The sequence below is a fragment of the Alligator mississippiensis genome, chromosome 1 (assembly GCF_030867095.1).
Source record: "Alligator mississippiensis isolate rAllMis1 chromosome 1, rAllMis1, whole genome shotgun sequence".
Classification (NCBI taxonomy): Eukaryota; Metazoa; Chordata; order Crocodylia; family Alligatoridae; genus Alligator; species Alligator mississippiensis.
Genome location: NC_081824.1, coordinates 75,549,504 through 75,575,454, shown reverse-complemented (window position 1 = coordinate 75,575,454; position 25,951 = coordinate 75,549,504). Strand labels below are relative to the sequence as shown.

The 25,951-nt window shown below is 41.2% G+C and overlaps 1 protein-coding gene across 2 annotated transcripts in view; it reads right to left on the bottom strand.

Moving 5' to 3' along the window:
• The window catches only part of ORC3 (origin recognition complex subunit 3), an 89,230-nt gene that overhangs the window by 35,295 nt on the left and 27,984 nt on the right, over positions 1 to 25,951 (bottom strand). For both annotated transcript variants that reach the window (XM_014600579.3, XM_006264071.4), the window contains exons 4-11: positions 21,388 to 21,532; positions 19,226 to 19,330; positions 17,943 to 18,094; positions 15,777 to 15,910; positions 13,916 to 14,075; positions 12,289 to 12,402; positions 10,130 to 10,263; positions 9,572 to 9,635 (exon numbers count right to left, since the gene is read on the bottom strand). In XM_014600579.3, the coding sequence (XP_014456065.1) occupies positions 9,572 to 9,635; positions 10,130 to 10,263; positions 12,289 to 12,402; positions 13,916 to 14,075; positions 15,777 to 15,910; positions 17,943 to 18,094; positions 19,226 to 19,330; positions 21,388 to 21,532 (1,008 nt within the window). The remainder of the gene's footprint in view (positions 1 to 9,571; positions 9,636 to 10,129; positions 10,264 to 12,288; positions 12,403 to 13,915; positions 14,076 to 15,776; positions 15,911 to 17,942; positions 18,095 to 19,225; positions 19,331 to 21,387; positions 21,533 to 25,951) is intronic.

Here is a 25,951-nt window from a genome sequence, read left to right as displayed (position 1 = left end):
GTATATTCTAGTTATAAAAAGCCAGCAAGTTTTCTCGTTGTAAGATTTGTATTATCTGTCAAACCTCAGGTGTTCAGTAAAAGTAACCAGTAATGAAGTGGTCCAGAGTAGCCTTCAGAAAATACAAACAAATTACCATAATGGATCAATGGTTCATGTAGTCCAGTGTCCTGTCTCTAACAATAACTTGTACTAGCTGCTTCAGATGAAGATAGGACCCTCAGGGGATAACATGACTGCAGAAGAAATCTCTTAACTATGTCAGTCTGAAGTTGGTTTATGTTCCAAAGTAGGAGTTTCTCCTTTATTAATCTTGTCTAATATACTGCAGATGTCTTTATCATCCATACCAGCGTCTCACCTTCTTTCAATTACAGCAGGGTGCCACACAACTACACTCCAATCAACTGTGTGTTGTTTCTGCAATTAAGTTTCTTTCCTTTTAACCTTTTCAAAAAGGGAGAGGGAGTTGCTGCTCTAGAGTTCACATCAGCTATGACACAGTAACTGTTAACATCTGCATGCTCCCATAGTAATACAAGTGAGCTGAATTTCTATAAATGTAACCCTGAATGGAAAGGGATAATAGTGGGACCAGTTTTGCTACGCTTGCATAGAAGCATACAGAGTTAACAGTTACAGAGTATTTACTGATCAGCCACATTTTCATAACTGCACAGGGGTCCTTCCCAATTAATGTGGCTGTCCAGAATTCTACTGTACTCTCTGTGTATCAAAAATTTCCAGAGATTACGTATATGATCTGTAAAAAGGAATTTCCTTACGTCAATTTTAAAAGTCTTGTTTTCAATGCCACTGAATACTCTTCCACTCCTGCATTATGAAAAAGGATATGTGGGACTGCTTTTGATTGATCTTCTTCATAGCATTTCTTATTTTGTGTCTCTCTCTCTCACGTCATCTCTAATTCATACTCGCTATCAAGCAAACAGTTACAGTCTTTTCAATCTCTCCACTGATGGAACTCTCCTCTATCCCATAACCTGATCAATAATTTTATTGTTGCCTCTCTTGGGGCCCTTTTTATTTTTACTATCTTTTTCAGACAGGATCACCAGAATTGAACAGAATATTCTAAGTGACAGCAACGTCACTAATTTACAGAAAGCTGCTATATTATTCTTGACCCCATTCTTTATACATTTCTTATTTTTGTCTAGCTTCTTATTACAGCTATACAGTGAAGTGCAGGTCTTACTTCTGTCCGTCTGCAATTGATGTAAAACCCACTAATATGCAGGAATATTTCAATGATTGCTTTTTGATATGTACTAACTCACACATTGCATTTCATCTGCCATAATAGTGCCGATTCACCAAGCTTTGTTAAGCCCCTCAATTTCCCTGCCTAGTCCTAATTAATACAAATAGTTGTGTTACATTTGCATCTATTAATGAGTGTAATAAATACTGTACCTAGTACTTAGAAAAGTTCTTATAAATATGAAGCTCAATTCCATAAAGATTCTTAATCATTTTGATTGATCTACAGCAGCCTGTTCTGCCATGATAAATTCACTACAGTTAAGATGATACTTAGGAAAACCTTTGTATCCTGTCAGAACTCAATACTGGATGAGGCCTCACTTAGAGTGCTGTGTCCAGTTAGGGGGCACACCAATTCAAGAAAGACATGCGAAAAAGTAGAGTGGAGAGCAACAAAAAGGACAGTCTAGAAAACATGATTTACAAGGAAAGTTGGAAGAAATGGGATTATTTAGTCTGGAGACAGGAAGACTGAGGGGGATTGATAAAAATGTTTATCTAACCTGTTCTTAAAAACTTCCAAGGATGGAGACTCCACAACCTCCTTAGGGAATCTGTTCCAGTGCTTACCCACTCTCTAGTTAGGAAGTTCTTCCTAATATCCAACCTAAATTTTCCTTTCTTGAAATTTAAGATGATCACTCCTCGTTCTGCCCCTTAACACTCTTCTGTAATAGTTTAGATAGGCATGATCCTGCCTTGAGCAGGGGATTGGACTAGATGACTTCCTGACATCCCACCAAGCCCTATTTTTCTACAATTAAATATTGGAGATGGTTCGGACACCAAAGTGACAGTAAACCACTCTTTCTTTGCACTGGATGGAAGATTCCCAGAGTGCTCACAGCTGCCTCACATATTTGAGTTATATTCAGAGATGGGGACTTTGTTTTGGTAGAGAGAAGAACTTTTAAGTACTTAAAAGATACAGGGAATGGTGAAGAACTTTCATTTATTTTTTCTGTAAAATCCAGAAAAGAAATTTAAAAAGTAGATTTTCAATTAAAACAATCTTATAGGGCAGAGGCTAAACAGGGACCTTTGAAACAAATTCTTTGCCTCTATTTTTTTGTGCACGGACCAGGACACCCCCACCGGGATTCAGGATGGACTCAGGAGAGACTGTGCCAGGCCTGGGGTCAGGGAGGACCAAGTTAGATAACTTCTGTAGGGGCTGGACGTGTTCAAATCAGCAGGTCCAGATGTTCTCCACCCCAGGATGCTGAGGGAATTGGCAGGGGTTATTGCAGGGTCCCTGGCATGGCTTTACGAGCACTTGTGGTACTCTGGCCAGGTGCCAGAAGTCTGGAAGAAGGCCAATGTGGTCCCCATTTTCAAAAAAGGGAGGAGGGAGGAACCAGGCAACTATAGGCCCATTAGTCCCACTTCGATCCTGGGGAAGCTCTTTGAGAAAATTATCCAGGAGCACATCTGTGAAGGACCAGTAGGGGGGATGATGCTCAGGGCAACCAGCATGGGTTCATTAGGGGCAGGTCATAGATTCACAGATGTTAGGGTCGGAAGGGACCTCAATAGATCATCGAGTCTGACCCCCTGCATAGGCAGGAAAGAGTGCTGGGTCTAGATGACCCCAGCTAGATACTCATCTAACCTCCTCTTGAAGACCCCCAGGGTAGGGGAGAGCACCACCTCCCTTGGGAGCCCGTTCCAGACCTTGGCCACTCGAACTGTGAAGAAGTTCTTCCTAATGTTCAATCTAAATCTGCTCTCTGCTAGCTTGTGGCCATTGTTTCTTGTAATCCCCGGGGGCGCCTTGGTGAATAAATACTCACCAATTCCCTTCTGTGCCCCCGTGATGAACTTATAGGCAGCCACAAGGTCGCCTCTCAACCTTCTCTTGCGGAGGCTGAAAAGGTCCAGTTTCTCTAGTCTCTCCTCGTAGGGCTTGGTCTGCAGGCCCTTGACCATACGAGTTGCCCTTCTCTGGATCCTCTCCAGGTTATCCGCATCCTTCTTGAAGTGCGGCGCCCAGAATTGCACACAGTACTCCAACTGCGGTCTGACCAGCGCCCTATAGAGGGGAAGTATCACCTCCTTGGATCTATTCGTCATGCATCTGCTGATGCACGATAAAGTGTCATTGGCTTTTCTGATGGCTTCGTCACACTGCCGGCTCATGTTCATCTTGGAGTCCACTAGGACTCCAAGATCCCTTTCCACCTCTGTGCCACCCAGCAGGTCATTCCCTAGGCTGTAGGTATGCTGGACATTTTTCCTCCCTAGGTGCAGCACTTTGCATTTCTCCTTGTTGAACTGCACCCTGTTGTTTTCTGCCCACTTGTCCAACCTATCCAGGTCTGCCTGCAGCTGTTCCCTGCCCTCCGGCGTGTCCACTTCTCCCCATAGCTTTGTGTCATCTGCAAACTTGGACAGAGTACATTTGACTCCCGCGTCCAAGTCACTGATGAAGACATTAAAGAGTATTGGTCCAAGGACCAAGCCCTGCGGGACCCCACTGCCCACACCCTTCCAGGTCGAAACCGACCCATTCACCACGACTCTCTGGGTGCGACCCTCTAGCCAATTCGCCACCCACCGGACTGTGTAGTCATCCACATCACAGCCTCTTAACTTGTTCACCAGTATGGGGTGGGATACCGTATCGAAGGCCTTCCTGAAGTCTAAGTATACGACATCCACCCCTCCTCCTGTGTCCAGGCGTTTCGTAACCTGGTCATAGAAAGAGACTAGATTGGTCAGGCACGATCTGCCCGCCACAAACCCGTGCTGGTTTCCCCTCAGCATAATTTGCCCTGCCGGGCTCTCACAAATGTGAGCCTTGATAATTTTTTCAAAGACTTTACCAAGGATGGAGGTGAGACTGACTGGCCTATAGTTGCCCGGGTCCTCCTTCCTCCCCTTTTTGAAAATGGGGACCACGTTAGCCCTTTTCCAGTCCTCCGGGACTTGGCCCGTGCGCCATGAGCGTTCAAATATTCCCGCCAGTGGCTCTGCAATGATGTCGGCCAGTGCCTTCAGCACCCTCGGATGGAGCTCATCCAGGCCTGCCAACTTAAAGGTATCCAGTTCTTCCAAGTGACTCTGCACCATCTCAGGGTCTACGCATGGTAGTCTGGCGCCTTGCTGCTGCCTCTCTACAACCCCAGTGAGAGACTTGTCGTGCCCCTCGCTTAGGAACACTGAGGCAAAGAACTCGTTGAGGAGTTCAGCCTTGTCCCCCCTGTCTGTCACCAATTGCTTCTGCCCATTTAGCAGGGGTCCTATTCCTCCCTGGGCCTTCCTTTCACTCCCTATGTATCTAAAAAACAATTTCTTGTTGTCCTTTACTTGGGATGCCATCCTCAGCTCCATGGTAGCTCTGGCTCATCTAACTGCCTCCCTACAAGCGCGAGCAGAGGAGGTATACTCCTCTTTGGTAATCTCTCCCTGTTTCCACTTTTTATGTGCTCCCCTTTTGGCCCTTAGGCTGCCCTGGATTTCTCTGGTCAGCCAAGGAAGCCTCCTGGCCCCTTTCCCTCTTTTTCCTTGCATTGGGATCATCTCGCTTTGTGTCCGAAGGATCGTTTCCTTAAGGCACAGCCACCCTTCTTGGGGTCCCATCACTTCAAATCTCCTACTCTGCAGTGCATCCTTGACTAATCACCTGAGTTCATTGAAATCAGCTTTCCTAAAGTCTAGCACTTTCACCCTACTAGTTACCTTACCCACTCGACGTCTTATGGTGAATTCTATTATTAAGTGATCGCTGTCCCCCAGATGGCTACCGATCTGGAGGTCCCCTACCATGTCATCCCCCGTTGCCAATACCAGATCCAGTATGGCATTCCCCCTAGTGGGACCATGTACCTCCTGTGTCAGGTGGAGGTCCTGTACACAGGTTAGAAACCTGCGTGAACGGTGGGACTTTGCCGTCTGCGTCTCCCAGCAGATGTCTGGGTAGTTTAGGTCCCCCATAACTACCGTCTCTTTAGCTTTTATGGTCTCCGAGAGCTGCCTCAGGAGCCTCGAATCTATTTCTTCCCCTTGGTGTGGGGGTCTGTAGCCTTTCTCCTTGCCCCCCTGTCTCCTCTGCCTCCTGTCAGACCAACCTGACTGCCTTCTACAATCAGGTCACAAAATCATTAGATGCGGGTGTTGCAGTGGATGTAGTCTTTCTGGACTTCAGGAAGGCCTTTGACACTGTCTCCCACCCCATTCTCATTAAAAAGCTAGGGGACTCTGGCACTGATGCCTACACAGTCAGATGGATCGCAAATTGGCTGAGGGGCCACACCCAGAGAGTGGTGGTGAACAGGTCAGATTCGACCTGGAGAGATGTGGGCAGCGGAGTCCCCCAGGGCTCGGGCCTTGGGCCTGCACTGTTCAATTTCTTTATTAGTGATTTAGATGAGGGGGTGAAAAGCACGCTGTTCAAATTTGCTGATTACACCAAGATTTGGGGCGAGGTGGGCACACTAGAAGGGAGGGACAGAATACAGCTGGAGCTGGACAGATTACAGGGGTGAGCGAATGAGAATAGGATGGAATTTAATACTGACAAATGCAGGGTACTGCACTTGGGCATTAAGAACCAGCAGCATACCTATAGGCTGGGGAACTCCCTTCTCATCAACACAGTGACAGAAAGGGATCTTGGAGTCATTATCGATTCCAAAATGAACATGGGCTGCCAATGTGAGGATGCAGTCAGTGAGGCTAATTGCACCCTGTCATGCATCCACAGATGCATCACGAGCAGAGCCAAGGAGGTGATCCTCCCCATGTATGCAACGCTGGTCAGGCCACAGTTGGAGTACTGCATCCAGTTCTGGGCGCCGCACTTTAGGCGGGATGTGGCCACCATTGAGAGAGTCTAGGGGGGCCACGCACATGATCCGGGGACAGCAGGGCAGACCCTACAAGGAGAGGCTATGGGACCTAAACCTGTTCAGCCTTCACAAGAGAACAGGGGACCTGGTGGCCGTCTATAAACTTATCAGCAGGGAATGGGAGACCCTGTTCCCCCGAGCGCCTCCCACAGCAACAAGGAATAATGGTCTTAAGTTGTAGGTTCAGGCTGGACATTAGAAGGCACTACTTCACAGTCAGGGCGACTAGGATCTGGAACCAACTTCCAAGAGAAGTGGTGCTGGCTCCTACCTTGGGAGTCTTTAAGAGGAGGCTTGATAATTACCTAGCTGGGGTCATATGAGCCCAGTATTCTCTCCTGCCCAATGCAGGGGGTTGGACTTGATGATCTACTTAGGTCCCTTCCAACCCTACATCTATGAATCTATGAAACTTGAATTCAGTTTTAACTGGCCTCTCTGACAGAGGCCCTTCCCTTTCTACACTTCTTACACTTAATTAAAAAAAGAACAGGAAGCCAGTGGACGAATGACATGATTAAAGCAATGAACTAGAAAAAAATAAGATTTTTTTAGCAACATTCTAAATTGATGTGGTGTGGTACAATATTGTGTTTTTCAAGGCAAAAGAAAAAAATGTTGCAATAACTAAGATGAAAAGTGGTAGTGGCCTGGACAAAGTGATTTAGCTGTGTGAAAGGCCCCATCCCATCTACACTGGCCAAGTAACGCCTATTAAAACTAGTTTAATCCTAGAGTGGTTTTAAAATGTTTAGAATTACTTTAGAGAGTTAAGAGTGCAGACATAAGCAATTCATAAAATGCTGATCCTTGAATTTTATGCCAATCTTCTACATCTAACCACATCAGTGAACGTTATTAGAACTGTCACCTTGCGTAACTGTTCTTTTTCAAATTTTACACACTGTTCCCTCTAAAAACCATATGACTGACAACGTATACTTTTGTATTTATTTGGTTTCCTTCTAGTTAGTAGTTACCATAAGTATGTCATAAATAAACTGTATGAATAAGCAGGAAAGAGAAGCATTATTGAACTTTTATATACAACAAATTGGTATAAGTTGAACAAAAAGCTTTTACTGCTTAGACAGGGAAGTTTAAATTTTATGATGTATTTAGCATTGATCAGTTTAATATTAAGATTCATCAGGTCATTTTTGTGGGGGCTTAATCATTAAGAATACTTTATAGGAGTAAAAAATTTGATATATTATTAATAATTCCTAGGGTTATTTTAAATCGAAAGTTCCTTGATTTACATGAATATCAACCCATTAGACTTTCACATAATCAAATATTATTAAAAGTATGTATGTGTGTATATACATATACACACACACACAGCATGTATGTATTTATATAATGTGCGTGTGCGTACACACACACTCTCTCTCTCTTCCCCCCCACAAATTACTGTCTGCATTATACAAAAATATATTCATTTCTTAAGTCCTCTTCTGCTAGCCATTCCATTGATATTACTTTAGTATTATGCGTTGTGTATTTGGAGCTTTCAGATTATGAACTAAAACCCAATGACCTGAAACTTGTGTAGATATACATGTACACACACATATACATATTGTATATGTATATATGTATGCATGTAGATATCTAAACTAGTTTCAGGCTCATTGGGTTTTGGTTCATAATTTTAAAGCTCCAAATACTTCTTTACTTTAGTATTATGCTTTGTGTATTACTGGAAAGACTAGCAGAAAAAGACTTAAGATATGAAGTTATTTTTGTATACTGTAGGCAATAATTTGCAAGAAACTTTCAAAGGAAGTTGCCTCTGCATTCTTGGGAAGAAAAAGTCCTTTTCCAAAAGAGCATGGGATGATTTTGGCTCCTGAGTTACCATTTTTCTCTGTAAAATATTCTTTTACATTTTTGGCCATACTGGAGCTATGCCCAAGTATAACAGCAATAACATTTACCTCAACAATCTTTCTATGACTGGTATCTAGCTTATTTTGTAACACATTTAAAGACTAATACTTTGTTTTTGTGTTATCTAAGGATTACAGAACACTATCATAAACCAAGGTCACAATCCTACATGTCTAGAATGAGCAGAGACCTTGGGATCACTGGATGCCCTACTAACTTCAGCGGGGATCTGCACAGAATAGTGGGGGCAACTGCTTCTGCAACAGATTACAGCATTATTTATTTAGCAAGTGTTCTGGGGAGTTTAGCCTTACTAAGTAGTAAAAACTTAACTGTAAATAATTTAAGACTTCCCTCGCCTTATGAGGCAGATAATTATTCCACCCATTTTACAGATGAACAAATTAATGCACAAAAAGGTTACATGATCTGCCTGAGGCCATAAACAGCAAATCAACCAAATCAGGGATGTCTAACTTCAGAGTGCTGGCAGCCACATGCTGCACTGGTTGTGGGCATGGAGCCGCATATGACATGGGCTGCATGAGCTTCCCATGTCAGTCATGTTCAGCCTTCCCATCTACCCCCATCCCCTCCTCCTCCGATTGCTGCTGCATAAGTAGGCTTGGCAGGATTTGATTTTTATTGGTAAATGTTGATAAACATCAATTTCACCTCACACTTACAGACCCACAAAAAATATTTCCACTGTTAAACAATCAAAATTCACAGAAAGGGAACATAAGAAAAAATATGGCTGATAGAGCATGTGATGACAGGGGGGAGCAGAACCATGCTGACTGCAGTTTGGATTGCAACTCCCAGAAACCTCAGTGGACTGCAAATGAAGGGGAAGTGACAAAATGGACAAAGAAGCTACTAGTGAGCAGAGCTGGGACTGATGGCAGCTCTGCCACTCAGTTGGCAGCAGTCTTACAGTAGTTGCATTTGTCACAGCGGGCAGTTAACCTGCACTATAATAATCGTATGCTGTCATCGATAAATTGTCTGCTCTGTACAACCCTAATTTTGTGCAACCCTGAAAATTTAAACTGATAAAAATCAAAATAAATGCCTTAAAAAAGTCAATAAAATCAATATCCGTCAAAATTATTAAAACTAAAACTCATATTCTGCCAAGCCTATGCATAACCATACTCCCCACTGATGCTACCACATGGGCAGCAAGCTCATTGGGCCTTCTACTGTTCTGCCTTGCCTCAGACTCCAGCCATATCAGCAGCAAGAACAAGAGCAACATAGGGAGTGGTAGCCAGCTGGGCCCCTAGCATATTAACCTTTAAACGGGCTGGATGTGGCCCTCAGGCCACCAGTTAGACAGCCCTGAACCAAACAACTGCCATGTAGGTCTGAAATCCAGTCTAGAGTTAATCAGACACGTTTCAGGACAGTACTTTTAGGATACCTACAGTACCTATTACATAGAAAACTAAAACAGAATTTGGTTTTCACTTTTCATGTGAAACAAAGGTTTCTGGAAAGTTATATCTATTTCAACTTTTTTTTTTAAATTTTACCTTTACAAAGTTGTCTTCGGTCAACAGTGCAATCTGTTTTTCTGATACTTGACTTTCCACATACCTGAGGTAATAATCATCATCATAATCATAATATAATCATAATAAGGAAGGTGTATTTAAAAAGTGACAGAATTAACAAATGAGATCTGGTTAGGAGTGAATTTAAATTAGCAGTCAGGATCTAGTGGGTACCAAGGTTACTGTAGGTTTATGCCTGCAATACCTTTCAACTGGCCATCTAAAAAAATGATCAGAATAGCATGTTTCTGTAAGAAGGATAAAAGAAAACACAGATCTCTTACAGCAATGGGCATGATTTTACAGCAGGTTCTCATGTACCATAAGAACTTCTTACTTAAGCACAAGAGATCAAAAGAGATCCACAAGGAATTCAAAATTGTCTTATGCTGGTTTTACCCATTTTGAATAAGGACACAGGCATACACAACTGTGCATTTCTTACAAATGCAAACTATTTCACAGGATTGAAAAATCTCTTTTTTTTAAAGCACTAATTGGATACAGGACTGTTTACATTAATTATTTCTCCTTTACCTTCTAAAAGATGGTAGGCTTCGAATATGCTCACACTGTTCATGTGAAAAAGAATTTACTCTTTTTTTAGCTTCTGGAAGATGGCAACACAGCACACTGAGGGGCTGGGAGTAGAAATGCTCCACAACAGACAACTGAAAGAGACAATACATTAAAAATATATAATATTTTTACATATATAGTTAATTCTTTTTGCTATGTCCTATGGATTGAAAGCTTCTTTTTAAAGAAGCTACACAATTTATTAAGTTTCTAAAATAACTACACTGATTTTAAAACATTATAATTAGTTTAATAAATTTATATGTCAGGTTGAATTAATGCTTTCTAGCTGCTAGAAGTGGATGATTGTTCTGTCAATAACTTTGCCATTTTCTGCTGTGCATATTATTCAGCTTTTTTTTTTTTTTGCTTTATACAACCAGACTAAACAGCTGGTCAAATACGACTTGATTAGTTTACTCAGTGAATAAGAATAAGCTTCAACAAATGCATTATTTACTGCATGGGTTTTTGGTTGCAGCCATGTTGATCTAAGGACATAGGGAGGCAAGGTTCTTTGGTTAGATATGATATCTTTTCTTAGACCAACTGAATAGTTGGAACAAAATTCTTAGCAAGTCTTTGGGAGCAGTCACCCTTCTTCAGGCACCTGGAGTCTCTGCTGTTCTGAGACTCCAAGGAATGAGAGAAGCTAAAAAAGTGTGACAGGATGTCAGGAAGAATGTAAATAGGTGGAAATTAGGAAAACAAAAAGGTAGAGCAGGGAAGTGGGGGGGTGGGGGGGAAGCATGGGGGGAGGGAAGAAAGCCAGAGGTGAGTAAGGGAGACTACAGTAGTAGTAATTCAAGGTAGAAAAGAGGCTGTCTGTGAAAAAGGAAATAGCTGGAAATTAGGAAGACAAAGAGCAGAAAAGTAGGGGAGGGGAGAGGAGAAAGAGGTGGTGGGGAGAAAAGTGTAAGAGGTCAGGTCTAGCAGGTACCTTTACACATTACAACCTACCTGACATCCGATTCATCAGGTACCTGCCAGACCTGACCTCTTACATTCCTGCCCCCCTGCTACTTTTCTGTCCTTGGTTTTCCTAATATTTCCTTTTTCACAGACAGCCTCTTTTCTACCTTGAATTACTACTACTGTAGTCTCCCTTACTCACCTTTGGCTTTCTTCCCTTCCCCCCTTTCCCCGCCTCCCTTTTTTTCCTAATTTCCACCTATTTACATTCTCACTGACATCCCTCCACAATTTTAGCTTCTCTCATTCCTTGGAGTCTCAGAACAGCAGAGACTCCCTATGCCCAAACAAGGGTGCTGTGCCCCAAAGCTTGCTAAGAACTTTGTTCCAACTACACAGTTGCTTTAATAAAAGATATCACATCTACCCAAAGAACCTTGCCTGCCTTATTTACTGCACGTTTTTTGGAAGGCAAGGAAACATAATTATTTTGTCTAGTTGTGTAAATCTTTTCTGCTACAGAATTATTGCCTTTTGAAACCTTTACAAAGTCTGTATGGTTATTCGCTTCAATTATTATGTGTCCCTGAAGAGGAGAATTGTACACCTTGCACACACACGATTGTGGAGTTCTGCTAACGAGTGTTCATAGGGAATCTGGGGCATCATTATTGATCCTGGAAGCTTAAGATAGCTGGACTGAAAGGCATCATTTCCATGATGGGGAGAGGCTATGTGCAAGATGCTTTAAGAAACCAAGGAAAATGACAGCATCTTAAGAGCAGAGTTGTGGAACCCAAACAGCAGGATGGGAAGTGCTACCAGGCTCAGGCCAGCCTGCATATTTATTTCCCCTCCCCACAAAACCCCCCCAAAATACTGATTCTGCCCTTTGAAGCATGTTCTCGCTTTTTTTTGTTTGTTTGTTTCCAACTTTTTTCTTTCTATGGCTTTTGCTATAGAATGACAAGTATTCTAAAAATGTTCCCTTCTTCATGACTTGTTTGAATTTGAAAATATGGGAAGGTTTGTAGGAAACTGCCCAGAGACTTGATCTAACTCCACTATATTCAAAGGGAATTTTGCTATCAACTTCAAGAGAAGCAAAGTTAGGCTTTAATAATGTGGCTGCAAGTCATCCAATGTGGAGAAATCCTATTCCATTTTCACCATCTCTCAACTGAATACTTCTTGCACCTGCTTACCTGAAAGCCTTTGATAAAATTCTGAACAGAGAAATCATGGTACAAAAATATGTTGATTAGGACCTGAAGTACTTTCTCACTTAATTTAAAAGGAAACTTGGTTGTCAGAAGTAGCTGGAGGAATCAAAGAGAAACAATTAATTTTCTTGCTGAACTTTGCCAGAATAGATTACATTTAAGGTTATGTGTAATTTCAAGTAGCAATACCAGTAGTGTTCTTTCTTGAATACATAAGTAGTAACGCAGTTATATCTGCCTTTGGCTTAACTCTTGGCATGCGTTAAAATTACACTACGATAACTGGTTAATGTATGTAACCAACTTCTGCTAAGCAGCATTCATTTCAAGCTCCCTCTACACGTGCTGTGCTGGAAAGGCCTCCTGCCGTGCCACATGTGCATGACAGGAGGCGCAACTGTGGGATCATGCATTAGAGCCAACTGGGAGCCTGATCCCAGGCTCCCTCTGCACTGGCAAGGAACAGGCTCCCACGACTGGGAGCTCCCTCAGCTTCATGCACCTCCAAGGCTAGGAGATTGCAACAACCACGATCTCTCAGCCCCGGCGGCTTCACAGCGTCCGCAGCTATGGGATTCTGGATGCTGGCAGTTGCAGAGATGATGCCAGGACCCAGAGTCTGCTGCTGCTGGAGTTGAGAATCCTCTGTTACAGGACTCCCAGTCCCAGCTGGCAGTGCAAATTAAAGCTTGATAGCAACCAGCTATCAGTTAATACACATTTTTAAGATCTAACTTTATAGCTAGTTGGAACATTTTATGGCTTGATAGGTACCTTGCACCTGGCTAGTCTCAAGGTAACTGCACAATTAACTGTGTAATACCTGTAACATGTAGAGGGAACCTCAGACATGCACAGTTTTATTTACTGAAAGGGACATTTTAAAGTTTACTGTTATAAGACATTTTAAATGTTATCCAATTTAAATTACGTGCGAATTTTATATTCCCTCCCTTTTTTTTTTTTCAAATTATGATATAGCAAATATTACAATAAGCATCAGAGGCATTATTACTTTCTGAAAGCATAAAAGATGATCCACAGACATTCTGCATATGGACTAGCACTGAAACCACACAAGCAACATATTTGAATGGTTGGACATTATAACTGCACAAATCTCATTTTCATCAGTCTGAAGAATTTCCATTCAGCATAATTTTCATTGTACATGTAGGCTAAAATGCCATCCTTATTTGGAACTAAGTGAAAAACTTCAAAGCAGTGCTTTAATAAAGGAGAGAGAATAACAACTACATAGCTCTGTGTATGCGTGTGCATGCATGCACACACCAAAACAAGTAAGAGATTAAGGCATGTATGGAATAATTTCTGAACTATCTCCAGAACTGTGTAAAGGGGAAATTCTTAGTAAGTGACTTGATAAGCTGCTTTAAAGCAATGGCTTGATATACAGAATGTATGGCTTTCAGGAACAGATTCTCCTTTAAAAGTTTTAAGCTAGCCTAAATTCATAGAATCATAGAAAATTAGAGATGGAAAGGACCTCAGGAGGTCATCTAGTCCAACAAAGTATAAGATGCTATTACACATGTCCACAGTACTTGTGCATATTTACTCCCACTAATTTATCTAGAAAGCCAATTACCTTATCAATTACTGTTCCCAGGTGCTCCTTACATGAAAGACACTGGAAGAGCTCTATACACAGCAGAGAAGAAACAGAATGAGGTAGTAACCTGTGGATGATCATTGGAGATGTGGCTATCCCAAAAATGAGAACAAGAGGTAATTCATGTATGTGCTGACTAGACCATGGGGAAAGGAGAGACAAAAAAAAGAAGATGTAATAGTTATACTTCTTTCCTCCACTATTTTCTGATAAAATAAACAAATGCAACACAGCACATCCCTGTTACAGCAGCAGGCTAAATGGATTGAACAGGAGACAGGAGCAATGTAAACAAACCACTATAACTAGAACAAAATGAATTTTGACGGGGCGGGGGGGAGGGGGGGAAGGAAGCAGGTGTTATATACACCACCCACCCCACATTCTCACCCCGCCAAAGGGGGGGAAAAAAAAATCAAACTATTTTTTAGGATACATAACTTCAGAAAGAAACTTTTTAAATATCTGCCTTTAGAGTCAGAGTACATGAAGGATTTTCTCTGTTAATTTTATCTAGCTGAAAAGCCATATTTAAATAACTATATTTTGCTGCTTTTATTTGTGTATCAATTTGTTCATGCATTATGAGGCAGGGAAAACTGGTGCATGAGTGGCTTTTTCAATATAGCATTAATTACTGTATGTTGCATGAAAATACTGTATCACCAATAATTTGTTCTTTTAAAAAAATCCTAAACTACTTTGTTTCTCTTTGTATGGAAGTTTTTTCCATTTTTGCCCTCTATAAATCTCTTCTGATCTGTGAACATCAGAACTGAATACTGCATTCAAAGGAAGGTGTGCCTGTCCTTTATAGAGAGCCAAGACATTTTTAGTACAGTATTATTCCTTCCGTCTTTCCCAGCTTCATGGAATCCAAAATGTTTGTTACTTCTCAGTATACATTTTCTTATAGATAATTAATACATTAAAACGTACCCACATATCTTTACAGAGCCCTGGGGCACCCAAAACCAACCTCCCTCTATGATAAGTATTTACTCCTTTTTTGTTTTTAACCTTAGCGAGTTTCTGATGATCCATGACAAAGCATCAGCTCTCATCCTGTGGCTACTTCTTTTCCTTAACTATGTTTTTCTAAGGAGTTTTATAGACTATTATATAAAACCAAATAAATATTTGACATTTATCTTCTGTTTTTTCACTATCTTCAAAAAAGTCTAATGAACTAGAAAGGTAGGATTTTTCTATTAAAAAAAACTTGTTTTTTTAAGTCTCTGGTCTTATATGCATCCATAATGCACTCTTTCCATCTTTATTATTTCAACAAGGGCGCAGCTTATATTTGAGTATAAGTGAATTGGTCTAATTTCTGGAACATCCCTAGCACCTTAAGAGATTCAGATAGTATTGCCTAACTTTCAGTCCATCAGTACAGTAATTAATTTTAAAAGCAGACAACTTTTCTCTTACTTGTACAGTGATTGTACTGACTCTAGACTTATCTGAAGATACAATCTGAAAAAAGATATGCTTTATATATCAAGGTAAGGCAAATTATTTACTACAAATTCATGACTATTTGGAAAACTGAACACTAGGATTCTTTCCAAGTGAATTGTGGGAGAATGTGTCCATCCTTCCTGGCATGTAGAGGGGGGTTGTAGGCAAGAGTACAAGTGGTGTTTATTTCCCCAGCTAGGTTACACAGCCCAGATCCAAAGCACCACCACAAAGCTCAGTGCGGACTGGAAAAACCCACCCAAAAATAATGTAGTCCGCTAAACTCCCTTATGCTATGCATTTCCCTCATGGCAACAACCAGAAAATAGGTGGAGCAGGAAGGCATCAGTCCAAAAATCTCAGTTCAAATTACCTGCTAATAACGATGAAGTCTTGGAGTACTTTGGTTGTGAAACTTTCCATGTCTTTGAAGATAACCACAACTGGAGGAGACTGCCAGTGACTGGGAGAAGTTCTTTTTTTGCTTGGAGTTTCAGAACCTGTTTTCTTTAAAGCCATTGTGCATATATTACAAAACAGAAGGTAGCAAGGTATGAAGGTAAGCTTCTGGTCTCCTATGTTATACCCAAAATAGATAAAAGTAACTATTTCAGGAACACAATACATCTTCTGTTACTGTACACAGTTGCAGCAGTCTTCCTGTATCTGAAGTAAAACAGCCATGATAACAGAGAACAAGTAAAAACAATATACCAGTAAGGGCATATCTTGCCCTTAACCTCTTTAAGTGTAGAGGGCCTCCTAGCAAAAGAACTACTGTGATTCCATTGGGCAACAGGTGAGACAATATGGACAACATCTGCCCACTTATGCAGTGCCCTGTAGCAGCAAAGGCATATGCTAAAGTCCACCTCCATTTGCAAAGCACACAAGTTTCACTGAGGTCATGTAATACAGTGAATGTTTCTAGCTTTTGTTTTTAAAACTTATCACATGAGAACAAGAGGAAACCTTTGGAGTGTGAGTCACTTCTGTAAAATATCTATGTTCCTAGATTGTAAGAAAACATGAAACATTTAGGAAGTTGAAGGCTGTAGTGCACAGTTCACACTTTAGATGGTTTAATGGGCACAATTAAATTACTAAACCACATCCCCAGGTATTTGGCTGTTCGTATATAATATTCAATACAAGTGTTTCAGGGCTCGCTTTTGAGGAGAATATTTTTAGGAAGTCATAACTGAGTTTTAAGCCTCCAAAATGTTTAGAAATAAACAGAAGGCTTGTTAGTTTTCATAATCCTTAAAACACAAACAAAAAATTTAAGTGCCTTTCCAAAAAAGGCGCACAATCATAATTCACTAGTCTGAAGTCATTAAAAAAAAACAAACCACTTTCAGATTCTGAAAAGCTCAGGAAAAGGTATTATCTAGCATGTGACAAAAAGCTAGTTTTGAAAGCATTTTGACTGTCAGATATAAAACTATGGGTGCAGAAACTACACATTTATTAAGTGAAATGGACATATATATGATGCACATTTACTCTGCAGAAAAAACTGTTCTCTGATACAAAGTTACTTCTGTAGAAGTCAGAAGTAAATTTACTCCCAGGACAGTTGCTCCGGTATACATGCCGTGTGTCTGCTAACATGGTAGTAGACAAAGCTAGACAAAACAGAGAATGGATTTCTTCTAGGACAAAGCCTTTTAATTCTGGGATCCTACAGACGTACAAGCCCATCTTCCCATTTTAAGTACCTGTAAAATACCAACACAATACTTCTCTCAGACAATCATCTGGGCTAATTTGAGTCAATTGCCATTCAAAATGTGTGTAAATGACTGCCTCCATTATTGTTTTGAGAAAAATAATTAGACTCCGGATAATCCCAAGATTTGTTTTTAGCCTGGGGTAGCTTTCTGCTCAATGCAAACTGGCCCCACTGCCACCTAGTGGCTAGGTGCTCCACTGGCCTAGAAACTTGAAAGAGTTGTTTGTACAACTAACTGCTCCTTACTACACAGTAAATTTACTGCAGGATAAAATCCAGGTTAAATTACTCTCGGTCAGTGGTTCTCAACCTTTTGAGACTTAAGGCACCCCTCAGAAAGTGCCAGGACTTTATTTTCACCCATTTTTCAACTACAGTAAAATAAGAAAGTTCTTCTGTTGTAGAGCTCAGAAAGACCATAACAGGTCAGAAAGTTTTTTGACAACATGGATTCCTATTTGAAATCTCAGGGTTTACCATAAGAATCATGGGTAGGTTTTTGCATACCTAACAGTGCTATTGCATGGAACCCCAGAACACCCTGGCTGAAAAAAATCACTACTCTGGTTTAGTGGTTTTCAAAATGCATTTCCCAGAATCCTGGGGTTCTGCTATAGGTCATCAGGGGTTCTGCAAACAGATTGAGTGTAATGATGGAGTGGGCCGGGAGGTGGTGCACTGCCACTGCCAGGCAACACTGTTCTTGACAAACAAATCACATGTCCACACCCTAGGGTATGAAGTTAAATTCCTACAAGACTCCATAAATCTGGCATTTTGTGAACTGGCGATATGAAAACCTACCTTTGTTACACATTCATACCAGTCAGTAAGAGCATCCAGTGAACAGCGGATCCTTTTTTTGGAAACTGTAACATATTCCTCCTCTTCGGACTGGTCTTCTACGTAACAGTCCATTAGCTGTCCCATCAGCTTCTTCAGCAGATATCTTATTCCTTTCCAATACACGTAGATGCACATTGAGGAAACATTTTAGTTACCAAAAATTGTAAACCCCTCACCACACAACAAAATCAACATTTTATTGAAGTTTATCCTGTTTTTCTCTCTTGTTTATAACTTCCTCCAATATGCCCTACCTCCTTGAAGAGCAGTATTCTCAGACTACCAAGACAAATTCCTAACCTCATCAAATAAGTGTTCAATATACACTGTGTTGTTAGCTTACTATCTTGCCTAGGAATCAAGAATGAAAATCCATATGCTGATCCTTTCCCTCCCCTGGGCTTGAACCATGAACTGTTACTGCAATATTAGATCAACTTGAAGAGAGGCCAGAAGCCTAATTAAGAGATTTGGTAGCATTTCCAGGAGTGATTTCAGTCCTTGAGTTTCAGAAAAAAAATGTAAGTATTTGGCAGAAAGTATTATAGATGTCTCCTGCCTGCAATAAAATAATTTAAAAGCATTTAAAAAGATTAACTGATCTGCTTCACTCGTAATGGCATATAAACGAGCCAGCTGGTAAGTTTTTCATACAGTATCAATATGTATGCACCAGGCCTGTCCTTGCCATTTAGAGAAAAAATGGCTAGAGTTTTTCTGCAAATAGGTAAAGCAATTCTTTTAAACAGATGCAATTCCCCTCACTGTAAAATTATTCTGACTCAGAGTTGATGGCTAAAGGATAGGGATTGGTATTTATGAGTGTTCTCTACTGAAGGAGATCTTAGCATACAAATCTCAAACTTCTCTGCTTCTTTCAGTGTTAAAAAAGGATATGGTTAGTTTAAATATACAACTGCAAAATCTTTATGTATGCAATAGCTTTATTCCAAATTGAACAGGCTGACAAAGCTCAAATGCCGGCATAAGGAGTGGTAGAATCCTTATTTTGAACAAAGCTGGACACAGCTCAAAATATGTAAAGGAGACTAGTACATTGGTCACAGATTAGACTAGATGCCTGGAATGGACAGTACTACTACACTGGGTCACGAATTGGACTAGATGTCTGAAGTCTTTTGCATTCTTACTTTCTATTACTTTTACACTGAGAAAAATATAGAATTTGTAGTTAAGGGCATTCATCATTTGAATGTTGTCAAAACAATGACAGTATCTACCTGGACATTCCTTGGCTTGCAATGAAACTACATAAGGAGTAACATTATCCTGAAGAACCTCTGAAAGACGTTTAAATGTCAAGTCATGATCTGTAACATTTACACCTAGAAGGAAGACAAATTAATACTGTATTATTCCTGTTTGTGACCACAATCCCTGAACAGCAAACTATGCAACAAGATAATGCTAAAAAATAGACAAGCAAGTGAAAAAACACACAGATTGCTTTTAAGGTAAGATATAAAGGGTGTTCAGAAGCTCCCATTAGTGCTAACTGAGTAAAAGCAACAGAAAATGTTTAATCAATTAAAATCCCTCCACAGGGAAGAAAAGCTCAGGCACCTGAGACTTGAATGTATCTTAGGGGCTGTCTACATGGGCAGTTGTCGTGAAATAAATCAAGCTTGTAAATTTTCAGCACACTAACAACTCAATAGTAACTCCCCAAATGGAGGGGGGGAAAATGCATTCATGGTCGTAGTCAGTCTGTCCTGGGAGAAAATGGTGATCTGTAAATGCAGAGGACTACACCTGATGGCTTGAAAGTCCTTTTCCAGTCCAATGGTCTTATGCACACACTTAGTATGCAGTAAATTTACTTTGTTTACTTTGCAGCAAATCCCCCAAGTAGGTAAACCTTCAGTTGCATGCCATCAAAATAGGAGTACTTCAACTCTGAATTTCAGTGAACCAGGTATCAAGGAGGCTAATCAATTGCAAAGAAGAGTAAAAGTCTACTTTATTTTTGTTACGTAGAATTTTGAAGGGACGAAGACAATGAAACTGGTAATAACACAAGAAGACTCTCCAAACTCTTCACAGATATTAAGACCCTCAATAATCCTATGATACAAGTAGTGTTTATTCTCTCTCTGTTCCCTGCCACAATTATTCAAAGAATTGACCAATTCCAGGAAGGCACATATTTGACTTTTTAAAGAAGGGAACCCAAGACAGTTTGGTAGTGTGGCTAAAGGAAGTGACTGAAAAGGAAGACCCTGGATTTGGAAGGCTTGAGGTCAACTACACTGGAGACATCTTAAAAATAATTTTAAATTTGTTTCACTTAAATCAAATAAAAAAAACAAAACAGGTAGAGCCATAATGCAGACCTGATTTTAGGTAACAAAAGACAGCTTGACTCTAATATTAAAGTTTCAAGACCAAGTCTCATGAAAATACTTCAGTAAGAAGTGGATCAGGTATCTTAAAAGGATTAATGATTACAGATCTAAGCAATTTTGTAACTGTTTTAGACAAGCAAGTTTCAAAGCTAGTTAGAAAATCCCACTACTATAGGAGAGCCAGCCAGTCAAACATTACTATAGCCACTAAAGTTGAAATGTTGGCCCCACTGAGGTTAAAAGGTGAAACTCCCAGTAATATTTATGGATTAAATCATGGCATCTTTCTTTTTTCTTAAGTTCCTTATTTGTCAAAAAAACCAGAAGGTAATACTTTGATAGGTCAAAGTGGGCCATCAGAACAAACACAAGACGTTTGTATACTAGGTAAAGAGAAACAATGTAATAATTTAGATAGTTCAAACAAAATGCAAAGCAAGTTGGTGGAAGAACTGGGAATAGAATTCAAACATCCTGATTTCCAACCTATTATTCAACACTGCCTCTGACTGCCTACGATGGGGGTGCTAAAACTCAGCCCACACCCCAGGCTGGATCTGGACCATGGGGCTCCTTGTGGCCTGGATCTGGACCCACAAGCAGAAGGGCAAGCAGAACCGTGTCAGCACAGCCATCACTTGCTCCCTTGTCACCAAAGACCATTCCCAATATGGTCCCACAGCTCTGGATTTTGCAGCAGGCCCCAGCCCCTTCCCCAACCCTTCTGGGAGCCCCATGGGCCAAAGAAAATGGCTCCACAGGTCATATGTTTGATACTTCTTCCCCAAGATAACTTCTGTGATGGAGATATTCTCATATTGTATGATACACATAGAAAAAACAAGAAGAACCAAAACATGTTAACAAACAAGAGTCAAGGAGGGAGTTGAATGTATCCAAAGCTTGAGCTCCTTGCTCCAATAGCTGGAACGCACTGACTCAATTTCATGTGACCTTTATATTAATTTAGAGAGCTGACGCAAGAGATATGTGACACATGTAACACAAAGTATCTTAAAATGCCAAAAAAAGGTTACCCAAGACAAGAGCTGCAGTAGGAATTTCGCTGGACTTCATCCGACAAGCCCATTCTGTCTTCTTCTCTTGGAATTCAGAGTGAGATTGTCTCAGAAAACGTATTATGTTATCGTATAACTGTTTATTCAATTCCTCTTGTATTTGCTACAAACAGACATTAAATAGTTTTTATTATACAGAAATACAGAGACAATAACCCCTCTCATCTCCCTCCCCTCCTTTCAATTTACTGTTTTTAATAGCCCCAAAGCAAATTATCCACAGTCCAGTTCTGAGAAAATATTGTTGTCCTGTCAAATTTGAACATTGTGTGTTATTTATTAGGTGGCAGGAAAAATGCTTCCCCTAGATGTTCTGATCATGTGCCTCAATAACAATTCCAGGATACTGTATCTTCGCTTAACTGTCTGGTTGCATGACAGTTTGTCCAGGAAAAAAAATAATTTAGCTATGGAAAATTGTAAGTAACCTTTGGACGAACAAAAATACAATTACTTTCTAGCAGAATGCCTACATCTATGCTTATTATTCCCTACTGATTTATGAAACACCTGCAAGCAGAGTTTATGCAAGTTCTATAATTATTCCTATAAATCTAATCAGAAAAAGGCTACAAGAAAGCAATAGGTCTAAATTATGGAGGAGAAAAATAAAACTTCAGCCACATCACTGATGATGTGTCACCATCTTTTGCTCCCCTTTGTCCTTAGAGAATTATTTTCATACTGGGACCAAAACAAATTTTAAAAAAAATCTCTGAATGACAGATATACATTATAACACATTACAGGCATTGTTCTACTTCCCTTTATTGTTACTTGTATTTGTGGTGTTCTAACTTCAGCCCAGTTTGCTACTTCTCCTGAAAGTTAAAATCTAGTGACTAGTATGAGTCTGTTGCTTTAGAATGTGGATGTTAGAAAGAGGAAGAAAGGACAATCTCATGCTCCTAACAACAAAATTTACTCACAGGGTTGGTTTTGGGGCCTGTCGTCACTAGGCATGAGGCAACCTGGCAAGAGTCAGCTTGTAGTTTCACCTAATCATGTTAAAGAGCCCAGCACAAGAGTCTGGCTCTATTCATGCCGCAGAGAAGCAATCAGATTTCTTGCATTGTTTCTTTTTGTGACCATCAGTGCACATTTAACACAAAATTGCATTGAGCTGGTCCACAACACCCTAGGTCAGCGGTTCCCAACTTTGGGTTTGCAACAATAAAAAAAAATGGGGTCGCAAAGACACTTGACATGGTCAACCAATTACAGTGAAAATCACAGAAAAAAAAAGCAGGAAATGGCAGGTTCCCTCTGCAGGCTGGCAGAGTTCCAGTGGTTTGGAGTGGGGGGAGCGGGAGGAGAGCGATCAGAGGCAGGGGGTAGCACCTGCATGTGTGCACACACTTATGCATGTGGCAGCCAGGCAGCTCCCTCCAGCTAAATCTATGCAGGGATGGGAAGGCACATTGAGGTCCCCATGGTGAGGGAGGGAGGAGAAAAAAAAGCAGGGCTGGAGCGCTGCCCAGTCGGGCTGGTGCATGGGCCCCGAGGCTGGGGCAGGAATATGGGGTCTGGGTGGGGGAGCAGGATGGAGTTATAGGCAGATTGTTCAGAGGGCGGCAGGGGGGCTGGCTCCCAACTTCTGTGCACACTCCTGGGGAGGGTGGCATAGGAGGGCACATGCCCCCCAGATTTGTCTGTGGGGGTGAATCAGATGCCTGCTCTGGGCTTGGGGCTCCCTGCCCTGCTGCCTTCCCCTCCAGGGCCTCCACAGCCCAGTGGATGGGACCCATCATGGAAGGGCAGAGCAGAGCAGGGAAGCTCAGTGCTGCTGCCAGGAGCTCCATGTCAGCCGCACGGCTGTGGTGAGGCACCGTCTACCCAACCAGCAGCAGCAGGTGTCACAACTCTGAGTCGCCACTGCTACCAGGCAGGCAGGGGGCACCTTGCTATGGTGGCACAGCCTGTGTGGAGCTCCCGGCAGCATCACTGAGCCTCCCTGCCCCACTCTGCCCTCCCATGCTGGGTAGCCCATCCACTGGGCTATGGAGGCCCTGGAAGGGAGGGCAGCAGGGCTGGGAGCCCCAAGCCTGCAGTGAGCAGCCCACATTCCCCATCCCCCCCCCCCGGGTTCCGCTCCAAGCATATTGCTCACAGTGGGAGGGGGCGTTGTACTCATCTGCATTATTTTGGGGGTCACAAAAAATTTCCAATGTTTAAATGAGATCATGCTAAGGAAAAGGCTGGGAAGCACTACCCTAGGTCCTTGCTCTGTATGGTTACAATGCAAATTATTTCTTCCAAAGTACATTAGTCCTTCATCTAGTTTTTTAAGTCCTTATTCTTTGTGCATCATTTCCAAATTTTGCTATCTTGTCACCCTCTTTACCAAATCATTTGAAATGCTAAGTGAAAACCATGCAGATTTTGAGCATTACTTTGTTGACTTGATGAAACCCGACAATTTGGTTCCTACTCTGTTTTTCAACTCTTAATGAGTTTCTAATATATAGCAGTTTAGTATTTCTCACCACAGGACTACTGTGCTTCCCTAACAGCTGCTTGCGAAGGACTTTTTCATAAATGTTTTGGAAGTCCAATAAGTTACATCTGCAGATTCTTCCTTATCTAATATGTTCTGGAAAGTAACTGCAATGTTAGATACCTAGAATTGCTCTGCTGCTAAACTGATAAGAATAATAATAGGAGCTTGAGAGAAAAAGATGGATTTAAAAAAAAAAAAAAAAAAAAAAAATCACACACAGATGCACTTTTTTCCAGATGCTAAATATACACGCCTTCAGTAAGAATGGTAAGACAAGTATAAAAGCATTCTTTTGGTGCTTTAAAAAAAAAAAAAAAGTCTGTTATATTTTTAAGTTCAGCACAGGGCCCAAATTCTTTTTTACATTATTAACAGGTGGAGGGGGAACCAGATGGGAAAGCTAGGAGACTACATTTCTCTGATATTCCCCAGCTAAAAATACTTCTCACCTGTTCCATCTTGCAACATTAAGCTTATTAAAACATCTAGGGTTTCTACTTAAAACATACTTATATAAATAAGACTTCAAGTTACCAAAAATGTTGAGGAAAGATTTTATATTCTGTAGAATATTATTTTAGTAGTTTTCCAGCTACCATCCTGTTTTGCATCTTAACAGGACTGGTAAGTTTACCCATGTGTCCTCTGCTATTCTGGGGTCATCCTGACTGGATGTTCCCTCCTTGTTCAAATGTTGGCATGAAGTCCAGTTCATCCTGTCTGCTGTTGCTTGCTCCTGGAGTTAGCATCAGCAAATTATAGCTAGCATAACTGTCCTATGATAATACTGTGCCATACGAGAAGATTCAGGAGCCTCTGACAGGAAGCACTGAACAGTATTTGCAAGGCCATTACTAAAGAGATGCACCCTCCTATCAAATCTAAAGCCAGGATCTGAAATCAGATTGCAAAAAAGCTAAGGATCTGAATTTTCTCTGCATGGAGTCTGGCCTGTTCTGGAACTCTACTTCAGGTATGACTGAGAAGCTCATTATTTTCTTACTTTATACTTAACACTATATATGATTAATATCATTAAGACTACCTGTCCTCATTATGAAAAGCTGAACAGGACTTCATCACCAGGCAACCTCAACTGTATCATGTGGATAGCGCCAAGGCAATCATGGGGGAAGCAGGCTGAGACTGACAGGCCAATAACAGAGCTGGCTGAAAGTCAGAACCTCCTTCACTATGCAAAGGTCTGAGCAAAAAGCAAAGAAAAATAGGGAAAAAAAAAGTGGCTACCCAGCCTGTCAGTCCAGGGAAGGGAACTTCATTCAGTAAGTACATTCCTTTAAACTCACTAGATTTATTCTATTTTAAGTAAATGATATTCCACATCATACTATGCACTTTCTGATTGTGTTTTCATGTGCACGGTAGACCAGGACCTGTTGGATGGATGTGAGCTAGTAACCTTTTTAAGTTCCTCTTCTCTTATGTGTGCTTCAAACAGAGACCACACAGGGAAGAGAGAGGGAGGAGATGGGGGGGAAAAATATGTTCAGAATCAGAATCTGGCCGTGCATATTCAAAAGCTTTCTGCTCCAAGCTGCCACACACTCGCAGAACCCCCATTTCTCTCTGCCAGCTCCCCCCACTTGACCTCTTGCCACAACCACATCTCCTCTCCTCCCGTGCTCAAAACGGCAATTCCACTGAGGAAGGAGCTCAGAAGACAAATACTGCTGCAGTAAGAATGAAATAGGACGTTCCATCACACAGACATCTTTCTCCTTTCCTGCCTCCTCCTCCCAACATACCTGTTGCTACTGTAATCTCTCTCTTCCTCCCAAGTGCTCAAAACAGCAACTCCATCTCCTCCCCCAGTTTTTAATACGTCAGATTCAAAAAAAGAAAATGTGTTCAAAGCCTTTCTAAGGCTACAGATTTTATAGCATGCTATTAGAGCTGTGCAAAGCTTCGGGTGGCTATTTGATTCAGAGGAGATTCGGCCTGATTCAGTGGCCGAATCTCCAAATCCAAATAGAATCAGGGGACCAGTTAAAAGGTCCGAAT